This window comes from Ornithodoros turicata, chromosome 3 (genome assembly GCF_037126465.1).
Source record: "Ornithodoros turicata isolate Travis chromosome 3, ASM3712646v1, whole genome shotgun sequence".
In the NCBI taxonomy this organism is placed as follows: Eukaryota; Metazoa; Arthropoda; class Arachnida; order Ixodida; family Argasidae; genus Ornithodoros; species Ornithodoros turicata.
The window spans coordinates 9697551-9709189 of NC_088203.1; the positions used below are offsets into that span (position 1 = coordinate 9697551).

General features: G+C 48.7%; 1 protein-coding gene across 1 annotated transcript; it reads right to left on the bottom strand.

Moving 5' to 3' along the window:
- Window positions 1-5122: 5122 nt before the first annotated feature.
- LOC135389868 (uncharacterized) lies at window positions 5123-11084 on the bottom strand. Its single transcript, XM_064619900.1, has 2 exons — window positions 10930-11084; window positions 5123-7461 (listed from the first exon to the last, which is right to left on the bottom strand). Exons 1-2 carry the CDS (start codon window positions 11004-11006, stop codon window positions 5238-5240), a joined length of 2301 nt encoding a protein of 766 aa, XP_064475970.1. The 5' UTR covers window positions 11007-11084; the 3' UTR covers window positions 5123-5237.
- Between the last annotated feature and the right edge of the window lie 555 nt (window positions 11085-11639).

Sequence of the window (11639 nt, forward strand, 5' to 3'; positions counted from 1 at the left end):
GCCCGGGTCAAAAGAGCGAAGAAGCACCAACCCCCAAAATACATCTTGCAATCTTCGTTCTTCTTTCGCGCTCCCATGCACCAGCGCCACCACAGTATTGTTGCGACGACTACTTCGCCACGCAGGAACTCGACACCATGCATCTTTTCGTGATTTAGATTTAAAAGTGCATTTTTAGCTTTGGATTTATCGATGTCTTATTTTTAAACGCTTTCGCTTAAACGCTTTTCGAGTTTGGAGGATATTTCCTCCAAATCCCATTTCCACCGACGTCCCAAATCAGCCAAACGCTCATTTCCACCGAAAAAATGTTCGGAGGTTCTATGCTTTCGGTTGATCTGGGCTTGCGGGTGGCAGTGACTCACATCCCCCAAATGCTCTTTTCATCCAAGCGCCCAGAACCACCGAAAGCGGGATACTTGCAAGAACACGCTTCCCCCGTGTTTCAGGGAGAGAAGGGTTAGAAGGAAGGGTTCCAAAGTGTGCGGAAATCCAATGAACAGCTCGAAACAGAGTTAACTCGAACGGCAGAGCGGGAAGAGGGCCACCCTAGTGGCGCTTACGAGAAATAAAGGGAAAGAGTGTTTCGACTGTCCCACTTGTGCTACGGGGGTGTCCGCCTTGCCATGAGCTGTTGACTCGGCATTGCCCTCAGCTGTCGCATCGTAATGTTTGTTTGTGTTTGCGGCGGTTATGTAAAGGCGTATGCCGATATCGCACGGATGCGATGCCTTTATCTCGTTGATACAAGCGACGGAGGTCGCGTTCGCTCGGTGGGGCATTTTGAGAATCGTGATAAAACAAATCAGGATGCGCGGAGTCTAGCGGCAATTTTATTGGATTTACTCTTCACCTTTGCATGTATCAATGAGATAACAGCATCCGTCCGTGTGATATCGGCCAACATACACCTTTACATAATCGCCGCAAACCCAATAATCGCCGCAAACGTCGCGATGAAAAAAAAAAAAAAAAAAAAGAAGAAGAAGAAAAGGCTGAGGGTAATGCCGAGTCAACCGCTCATGGCAAGGCGGACACCCTCGCAGCACAAGTGAGGCAACTGACCAGAGAGGGTCACGTGACCCTCGCAGTCACGTGCAGTCCCTGGCTGCTGCTCATCCGGTGCGCGAAATGTCCTTTCTGTAGCGTAATGTACGGGGTCCGCTGACTTTTACAGCTTCTTTTGTTCCCGTGCTTAATAATTCTCCCTCCAGATGTAACAGATATGATGGACATTAAAATGAGAGCTGACGTACAAAATCCATATTAAAGAAGCCTGAGTTTGGGTGGGTAGAAATGACATCATACTCGGTGTGTACAAGTCATGTCATTTCTACCCGTCGAAGCTCAGTTGTGAAGCTTGCCAAGGAAATGTATAAATGAGGTCGCGTTGAAGAAGTGATCCGAACAGAGGGTAGGCCCCATTTCCTCCAAATGCCCATTTCCACCGACGTCCCCCGTACGGACCCTTTCTTCCCTCCAGGCTGTTGACCCACAATTCGCATGAACCTTTAACACGCCATACCTAACCCTTTAACTACCCTGTCGATGATGAGGACGGTGCCCAGAAGGAGGACAGTCTCTGTTCGAAATATCGGCGTCTCCTGTCCTGAGGCAACTCCCTTCCTAAATTTTAGTATAATAATTTAGTAAACTATAAATTTAGTATAACTAAAATGTAGTGTATTTAGTAATTTTTGGCTCTCGAGCGCTTCTCAACGTCTCCTATTCGCTGGAAAACTACGCAAAAATATACACACCGGACGTCGCTGAACTAAGGAGTAGTTTGCCTATCGCTCGCTAGCTGGCTCTGCGAAAAACTCGGTACCCTCACTAGCGACGCCGCTGTGATGCCTCTTGGGGTGGATTCTCGTTTCGGTTTCGTTTCGGTTACTTATAGTAAATACAGTCATATTGGGATGAAAATGCGATTTACTTGGAATACGTACGTTGTTTTCGTCATGAATCACAAGGAAATATCAACGCCAAACACCCTCTTACACGTGCAGTGCCTTCATATGTGATGCAATGTGCGGATTCTGCTCGAGAACATCCGCACGACACAGTTCTCGGCGCCCAAACAGAAAACTGCAGCGTGATACAATTCTGCCAACACATGTTAAGTGCACACTAAGCGCGACAAGTCCGAGCAGGCAATCTTGTCACCAGATTGCTCAAATCACTCAAAACAAATAAGAAATCATAAAAAAACAGCAATAGATTAGACTGTAAGCAATATATGGTCACTCATTTTGTGACTTAGGATCTATAATTTCGTTGCTGCCTATATAACTAGCGTAAATATCGTGTGTGTTCTATGTTATTCTGGAATGTCTTATGTTACGTAGTTATTCTGAAAGTACACGTCTAACTTTTGTTTGTTCAAGTGGACACGTTCATCATCGTTGTATCGTTGCCAGAATGCTCGCATCACGATGGCCGCATTGATTTTTCATTTTTCAGCTAGTAATGCAATCAACACTTCCCAAGTCATGTGTCAGTTTTCTCTCGTATAATTGAGAAATATTTTTTCACGTGTTCACCAAGTGACCGGCACCACGTCTGCCAAGTTTGATGTCCCTCTGTGCTATCAGCAGACATTTAGTGCCACCTAACGTAAAAATGCCGCCCAATTAGACGAGAATATCTTTTGAACGTTGCCCTCCCGACAGTGCCAACAAGAAAAAGAAACAAAAACAAAAAGAAAAGCAAAAATGAGGTGGTCAAGCCAAGGGATTGGCTCGCTCATGTGGGATAACCCTGCAACCACTGCGAAGTACCGTGTTCGTATCTGTCCGGGCGTTGGCTGTACACTGAGTGTTTTCCTAGGTTTTCCTCAGGTTTTCCTCGGACCGGCGGAGGAGGAGGATGAAGGGGGGGGGGGGGTGGATACGAGGACGAATGTTGGCGCAGTTCCCTGCCAAGTCGGCTCACCAAGCATTTCATCATCACACCATAACTTGGAACATCTGTTCTCTGAACGCACATGTCACTGTCTGCTAACTGTGAAGTGCCTAGCGCTTTCGTGCGCAGTCTGCGGTTCACGATGCTTCTTTCTCGCACTCACTTTGTTTTCGCACAAAAACTAAATGCATGTGTGTAATGATTGGTGAAATATATACCACGGGTGTGGCGTTATACGGCAGAAGGGGACAGGAACTGACTTTCCTGTCGTCGAGCGGACAGCGGAAAAACGCAACTACTGATCTTTCCCGACTTGTTTTTCACAGCATAGAAGCGAAGCAGTCGTGTAACCCACGTGTGTGACCAGCGCCTTTCACAGTTTCGCTTTACCGAAAACATCGAGTGGAGGACGAAAAAAATAAATAAAAAAATATGACGCACCCCAAAACGGTGTCGGCATAGCGGCGTTGCCGGCGATGCTAAGCGCGCGGATATACAGGGCATTTATGAGCGAACCATCGGAGCTTTCTTGAGGCTGATTATGTCGCAGCGTAAGCCCCGCACTCATTGGCTGCCGCATGGGGGTCACGTACTCAAGCGCGGCGTAGTGATTACGATGATATGGCATTGCACGCGGAGACAGGGACCCAGAATCGATCACGAGCGCAGGCTGTGCCGTTTGGGTGGTTGGCCTATGGGCTTTTCTATAATAGGATGTGGGCTTTAAGACATATATCGGCAAAGTCGGCCAAGGACGCATGATTCCTCCTCCCTGCGATAGTCTTGACGCTACTACCCTCGTTCCCAATGACAAAACTAACACCCCTGTCCTCCACTCGTTCCTGCTGGCCTCTCTCCACCTGTCCACATCTGTACGCCGCTCATAGTCAGTTGCTTCGCGGCGCTAACACGGATAAAAAAAATGAATAAAGCACCGTCCACCCGCATCGGCGCAACCAGATTCCCAGCGCACAGCGCCCCCCAACACCCAGATGCGCAATAAACGCGTTTCCCCTTTCCCTTTAACCCTTCTCTTCCCTTTCCCGTGGATGCACCGAGCTGCTACCCCCAGTGAACTGACCACACCTTTCCCAAATATCACTCCCTTTCCACGACGCCTGCCGCACCAGCCCTATGTTATGGTGGTACTGGGAAAGGAGCGGTGTGCTCTGGGAACCGGCTATTGTCATGGAAAACCACCCACTACGTAAAACAAGCCAGTATCTCTCAGTACAGCCTTCATTCTGTACAACGATCAACGCCAGAATGACAGGCGAAGTTACCTCACCTATTCTCGTCGTAGAAGTGGACTACAAGGACGCCTCCAGCCTCGTGGTGCCGGTATACAATACAACGGCATCCTCTAAGACCAAGAGATTCCTTCTAACCAAACTCTTCATTTACCCTGCCAACAACGCCGTCGTAGAAAACCTGAATCTGCATAACATGCGAATGACCGTCGTGGGAGACTTCGCGAGCAAGTTTCGCAAACATATACTATCAATGGTTCGATTATGTATTCGATAATTTATTACAAATTACCTCGATTTGCATCTAGCCAATCACCGTAAATTACCATAATGCGAACGGAAACAGCTACTAGCAGCTACAGCAAGTAAGCTACTCCAATCGTTGTCCGTCGTCGAATCCCCGCGATGAGCTCAAAACGGCAATCTGCACAGCGATTTCTGCTGTAATTTCTTCCCTCCCGTAGGGTGGTTTTGTCAAGGCTATACGGTACGACACACCCCTGGTGCTCAGTTTCGAAGGGGGCTTTGGACGAGACTACTCGTTCCTGTGGCACGGACCCAGACCAAGCCCGTATCAGACACCACAGACTTCTACCCCTGCCTTATTCGGCTGTCAACCGGTCAAATCCCTGTCCGCGGCTGCATAGGGAGGTTTTTCATTAGATTAGGCTCAATCCATACGGCATAATCATATACTGCAGCGTTAACCAGCCCCACCTGGGACGCCCAAACGTCTGTGCTTGCGGTACGATACAGTGCCATACTGGGGGTAATACGATGTCATCGAGACTCGTGCACCTGTTTGTAATACTCTCCGCAGATGTCGAGAATAACGGGACGTATTGTGGGACGTGTGTGGAGATATACGTGTGTGGCGTGTATAACGGGACGGAGAACTTTCGTTCCTGCCCGCCGGAGGAACCCTGCACTTTGCGGTGATACTTTGTAGGTCTATGTTGCTTCAGAAATACCCATTTATGCTCATTTATTATCTCCAGATACCTTTCGTACTTGAGCTTCAGAACAGGCGCATCATTTTAGCGCTTTACCGTACGGAAAACAGATATTTAATGCTTGAAACAATCATATCCCAACGCATCTTGACCATGGGTTCATGGGACTGTATGGAGGACAGGAAAATGCGGCTGCGAACTCAGGAATATCTTTGAGAGGCTCGTTGCAACGCAAATGGGGTGACAAGTCTCCTTCCAATTCGAAATCGGTCGGACCTCCGGAGTTGCACCACCTATAGCAAGTGCTCAGGAAGAATAGTTTATCTCCGTCGACGTCCTTATCGGCTATCGAACCCGTCAAATACTTCTTGTACTCTCTGTACGCTGCGCCTATCCCGAGGAGGTCCGCCGCGTACAGCTTCTCGTAGAGCGCGTCGTAGTACGGCCACACGACGTCGCCACCCAGAACAGTCAGGTTCTTGGCTGATTCAGAGACATTGTATGGCTTCCACGTGGCGTGGTTCGGGCAGTGCGCTCTGGACGTGTAACGAAGGTCATTCAAAACTGTTTGTGTGAAAAAAGGGGATTGGCCGAACTCGGCGTCTCCCAGGAGTAGAGCTGACGCGATGGATGCTCCCAGCGAACCATAGTTTACTTCTGGAGCGGCCTGGTTGCTGAAGAATGGAGAGAGAGTAGCAAAAAGCGGGACATCCAGGGAACACGCTCGTCGCGTGCGAAACGTCACGGCCGCAGATGTAAGATCGGCGTCGTGAGGGTTCTGCGCCCCAGCCGAGACAATAAGGGAAGCCATAACGATTCCGGAGACAAGCATGTACGCATCCATGAAAGTGGGGAGCCCTAAATCGTTGAAGGCATAGTAGTAACTTTCTGCTGCTGTTCGGTTGACGTTGAGGATCTGAAAATCTCGCGTCTGGAACCACGAGATGTTATGGAATGCGTCGATATGTTGGAGTGTGTCTGACGCAGCTCTTACGGCGTCTGTGACACCGAACGCGAAACCGGCGAAGGGGTCAGAGTCGATCTTCTCAAGGACAGGCCAGACAAACGCATAAGGCATCAGGGACATCGTAATGTTGTAACAGGTCCAGCGGGTGCCTTTTAATTCGGCGCTATGTAAGTTACTCGTATAGATCAGTAGAAGTTTCGCGTACTTCAACACGAATTCTTTTGCCTCCGTCTCGTTCAGCTCACTGAAACGATGGAAGAGCTCAGCGGATCCTTTAGGTATGACGAGTGGCGTTCTCATAAATGTTTTTGGTACGTATTTCCTGAATGATCCGACCCATGCTGGCGACGGGGTGTTCAAGTCCGGAGAACCAAACCAAAGTTTTTCTGGCGTTGTTTTATATGCGTCGCCGAAAGACACCGTCAAGAAAGGATGCATGACAAAGTTGACAATGAAATTAGACTGAAAGTCCGCGCTACTAGCGATCTGTTCCAATGAAAGTGGTAGGTGTGCTTGTTCCTCGAATCCACGGACAGGTTGCGGTGAGTTTATCGGTTTAGAAATTGTGTAACTCACAAGATCTATAATGTCGGGCGAAGCAACCATTTCGTATTCCGCTCCATCTGACGTACTGGACCATCTTTTGAACGACTTTCGCAGTTGGAAGAGCACGTGAACGCCGTGCAGCGACATCCGTATGGCTACATCGATGGGATCGAAGGATCCGTTTGCAGACGTCAATCCGTAAACATCAAGATAACTCACAGTTGCTCGCAGTTCCTTCTGCCAATTATTCTCTCTTTGCTCGCATTGCTGAAATAGAAACGCAGCTTTCTCATATGCATTCGGGGAGCGCAGATTCGGGGGTGGCCTTGTGGCTTTTCTGGCTTCCTCCATGATGTATTGGGCTACGTTGTCCTTGCGGTGCAGGGTCACTGAGCTCACTTTTTGAGAGGAGTTAAAAAAACCGGAACAAGCGTAGGTGAAAAAGTCTTCGCAGGGAGACACATTGGGATTGATAGCATTCATGTAGATCTGCCGGATGCACTCAGAGGACTGGCAGAGGAAGTCGTACTTCGGAACTAGGAAAGGTGCCGTGGTAGTTCCCACAGTTGTGTTGGTGGTTGTGGTCGTCGCACTTGTAGCTGATGTTGAGCTGCTAGTCGTGGTTGTAGCTGTTGGGCACGTGCCCGGTGCCTGGGTTGTTTCCGTAGGGCACTGTTTTCTTTGAAAGAGCAGGCTTGATATTAGAAAGTTGGCCAGTACTGCTGCGCAGAGGCACCCGAACAGGACGAGCATGACAATGACGGTGTGCATCATGGCGTCTGCTTTCTTCTTATCTCTGTCTCTGCCGCGCGCCTCTGGTTCCATTGGTGGGGGGCCTCGTCTGCAAATAGTCAATTCAAGAGTCATTATAAAACACGCGATGGAAATGACTTTGTTAACGTAAGTAGCGGCCTCAGTGGGTCATATGATCCCGTGGCTGTGATGATTAGGTGATTCTCCTATAGTGATTCCAAGAAAATCCCCAAGACTGATGAGCGGAAACCCTCCAAAATGGCAGCAGTTTGGTTGCTGTTATGAGTAGAGGTGAGTGCGGGTATGGAAATTCGTATCCGCAACCGCACTCGCAGCGTAGCAATGTCATTGGTGCAATCAGCTCCTGCGCCCACACATTCCGACGGGTACCCGCATACTCAAAAATGTATTTAAGATAATATAATAAATACTAACGTTAGAATGTAATTACGATAGGGTATAAACACACTTGAAATACAATTAGGCTACTTTTTATCCTTGAACGCAAAAAGTCACTGGTGAATGCGGCAAGTCGCCGCAATGTCACATGAATCACCTAAAGCCCGCGCACTACGCAAGCCGCCGCTGTGTGATAGGAGTGATCCACACAAGTGAAACAAATCTAGTGATCTAAACACAAAAAGGACGAGACACAGAAAGTTTAAGAGGGAGATACAAAATATGTAATTACAGCATTGAGTGGAAAATACAATAAAATGTATTTTAAATAGAGTACAAATACACAAAACAAAAGTTGAGTAGAGTACCAAAATACCGCAAATTGTACTTGAAATACAAATATGTACAAGTCTGCCACAGGTGCACCCGCACTGCAGCCCAGTGCCTACGAATGTTTCGGTTATGCTGCATGATCGTCACAACACGAAATGATATGTTGATGCTGGGCACACGTTAGCGAGCCATTTGATCTAGTTTTCAGCTTACTAACGCGAAGCGTACCAGTCGTCGTGTCGAAGATAGCCAAAATTGGCCTTATGTGGCCACAGAATGACAATGACAACAACTTTATTTTGAAATTATGGATGTGGAGTTTCATCGTCGCAGGCGATACCCTACACACTACCCCCACTACAAACCTCCCCCGAACCGCGCTCTCCGGGTCTCACAATCAGCTGAACTGTCGCCCTCCACCCCCCCCCCCCCCCCTCTTTCAAAGCGTAAGCATTGAACGTGATGCCAGTAAATGGCAAAGCTGTCATCATCTCGCACACCACGGAAGGACTGGATATGGAAAGGCACATTTTGGATATTTGGGTTCGCAGTAAATCGGGCTGTACGCCAAAAGCCGACCGGCTGGTTTTGTGCCTGCGGGTATTACGGGAATACCAGCGTAATCCGCGGAGGTAGTGCACCTTACCCGCAGCCCACGAAAAACAAACCAGCGCAGATACTGGTGGGTAGTATCCGCGGGTATACCTGCATCGCACTCATCTTTAGTGATGAGCTGCCTTCTTCCACGGCCTGCTACTATACATGCAAAACAGAGTCCTTTCGCATAAAGGCTTATGCTCAATGCCTTGCCAAGGCTGTTGAAGTTCAGTATTTACGTGGATTGTTATATCGACTGGAAACACCAGGAGACTAATCGTCATGATCGGATGGGGAGAGTTTACGTGACAATCAACAAGTGACAACGAGTTACATGAGCGGTTTCGGTCGACAGATGTCGTCTGAACGTCTGAACCACCTCATCGTAGCGACGTTGTTTCCGCTGTGTCGACATATGCCGGTTCACATGGAGAGCAGAAATCGACATGTCTCGTCCAGTCGAACCGCGAACGGACTCTGGCACAGTGCTACCGAAGCAGCTAGCAGGAAACACGCTAGAGAAGCCTAGAAAAGTCGCCAGATGTCGCTTCTAATTTCGCTAAAAGTGTCTCCAGACATGAAATTGCCGCGAACCTGTTTTTAATAGCAAGCTTTTCTCGCGCAACCTGTCAACGTCATTTTGCTGACATAATTTCAAAAGTGTCTGCTGGGTTTCCAACATCACGTGCGGCTTCTCTGTTGTGCTCGTTTCTTGCTATACAACTAGCGGTGCCAACGATCTTTTGTGTTCGTACATTCGGACGTCATCATCCGTCGGTCGGTCGTCAATATTCGGCACTTCGCATTGTGTTACCGATCGCTTGTCTGCGGTCGCTGTTCTACGGTCGCTGCGACCGCGACCACGAACCGCGATCGCTGTTAACGATGTCTTGCGACATAAAGCCCCGAATTACTATTAGCATTGTGCTTTTAGCGTCGATGTAGTGTGTACTTTGAGACATTCAAGAAGAAGCACACTGCACTGAAAGCACTGAAAAGTACCTCGGCAACGTTTCAGTGCTCTTACGGGAACATGGAACTGAAGAAATTACGGATACTTGTCGGAAACTTATTCTAGTGCCGTCGAAACGACTTTTTTCTGTCATATACATCAGTACTCTCCTCCAAGAGTACGGAGGTAGCAGTGACAGAATCAGACACGCACTTGAACAACACACCGATATTGTTTAACCTATGTTACTTTTGGGAGAGGTAAACAAGGTGGAATCCTCCTCCATGTAAAGATGTAAAGGCCCCGTCCCCCCCTCCCCGAGATATTTTCTGGCTACCATCCTGCATTGAGAGATGACGAACAAGGTGATTTTTCGATGCGGCTACCGTAGCTTTCGTAAGAGAAAACCCGAGAAAGACAATGACAGAGTGTCTTCGGGATAAAAGGGAATGAACGCGATCAGATGTCAAAACACCACATTCTAGGCTCCGTTTTCGGACAAACGCTAGATAACCTCAGCAGCAGCGCCGAAAGGGTGACCACCACCATGGCGGTCAAACGCGTTCGTTTGACGTCACGAGTATACCCTAATAGGGGTTGTTAAGACTGGTCACGTGACACTACGTGACGCCGCGTGGTGGTGCTGCAGTATTTCTTCTGGCGCGCTATTGTGCCTTCTTGTCTCCAACGGCGTATGTAGTTGGCGGATTCGATCTCTCTTCGTTCTTAAGTGGCATTGGCAGTAGGACATTGCCAGAGGACAGCACTGAGAATATCTTCAACGTTCGTGCAGGTTCCTAGTAGGAACTTTAGGGAGACTATCATCGTTGATCAGTGTCATGTGACGCTGTTCTCATAGCTTACAAGAGTTGCATTTCTTTCGTGACGTAATTAAGCATGAAGTCAGAAGAGGCACGAATACCCCACGAAATATTCGTCGGATAGACCGAAATGTGCAATTACGAGTGATGTGCGAAAATAACGTACCCCGCTCGTTACGTGAACATTTGACAGCGACACGGTGGCACCGCATAGAACATGCGCGGGGGAGGGGGTTCCGTCCCTTTGACCCCCAAAGGCACTGGACGAACGTAACCTAAACCTCACCTGACCCAACTTCGCTCGATCTAAACCGGCTAAAACTGCCTCCATCTCGGCACCCTCTGGGTGGAGTCTCATTGCTGTAATACAGCCCCACTATATGACTGCGCACACCTGCTTCTCCCGTTGCCCGATTCCATGCTTCAAGGAAACAAAAACAGGATAATCACTTACTCGCTTTGCTCCACCTCTCCGTACTGCGGTGGAATGTCGCCTCCTGTCCCAAATTGTCCCAGAGCTGGACGCTCCATGTTCCGCACAGTGGCTTAGGAGGCACCGTTGTACCGGGAAGGCAAGCGATAATGCTGTGTTGCCAGACCTGCACGGGCGTTCTGAACGTTTCTCCTTCTTCCTTTTTTGCACGTGGCGGTGGTAGCGATGGAACTGCTTGTCACGTCAGCGCCACGACTATCGTAGTGGCAGGATCGAGTTTCCTGAGTCGACTTCGCAGGGAACAAAAGCACGTGATTGCCGAGTGACATGTCAGGATGGTGCATCCTGCGACAAGCCTCCAGGCGTTCCATTCCAGGTTGTTACAGGAGGCGTCACGTTGTTACGTAAATTTGTGCAACAACACTGTTGGTAGCGATCACGTCGTATGTTTCATCGACTGTGTTACTTCCACACACCAACGGATCGCACTAGCACGTGCTGGTGTTGCTGCCGGCACCGTGAAACAAACACAGTGAACCCTGGTCAATGTGACACCCGATAATCTGACATACTCGCTTTGTGACAGTTAAGAATTCTGCGACTTATCTTACTACGTCGTCGGGGCAGCATCGCTTGCGGTGTTGTTTCCGGGAAGATTTTTTCTAAAGATCTTACTATGACCAACATTACTATTGCAAGGGTTATTATCGTCTCGCTATTATGACCCCGTT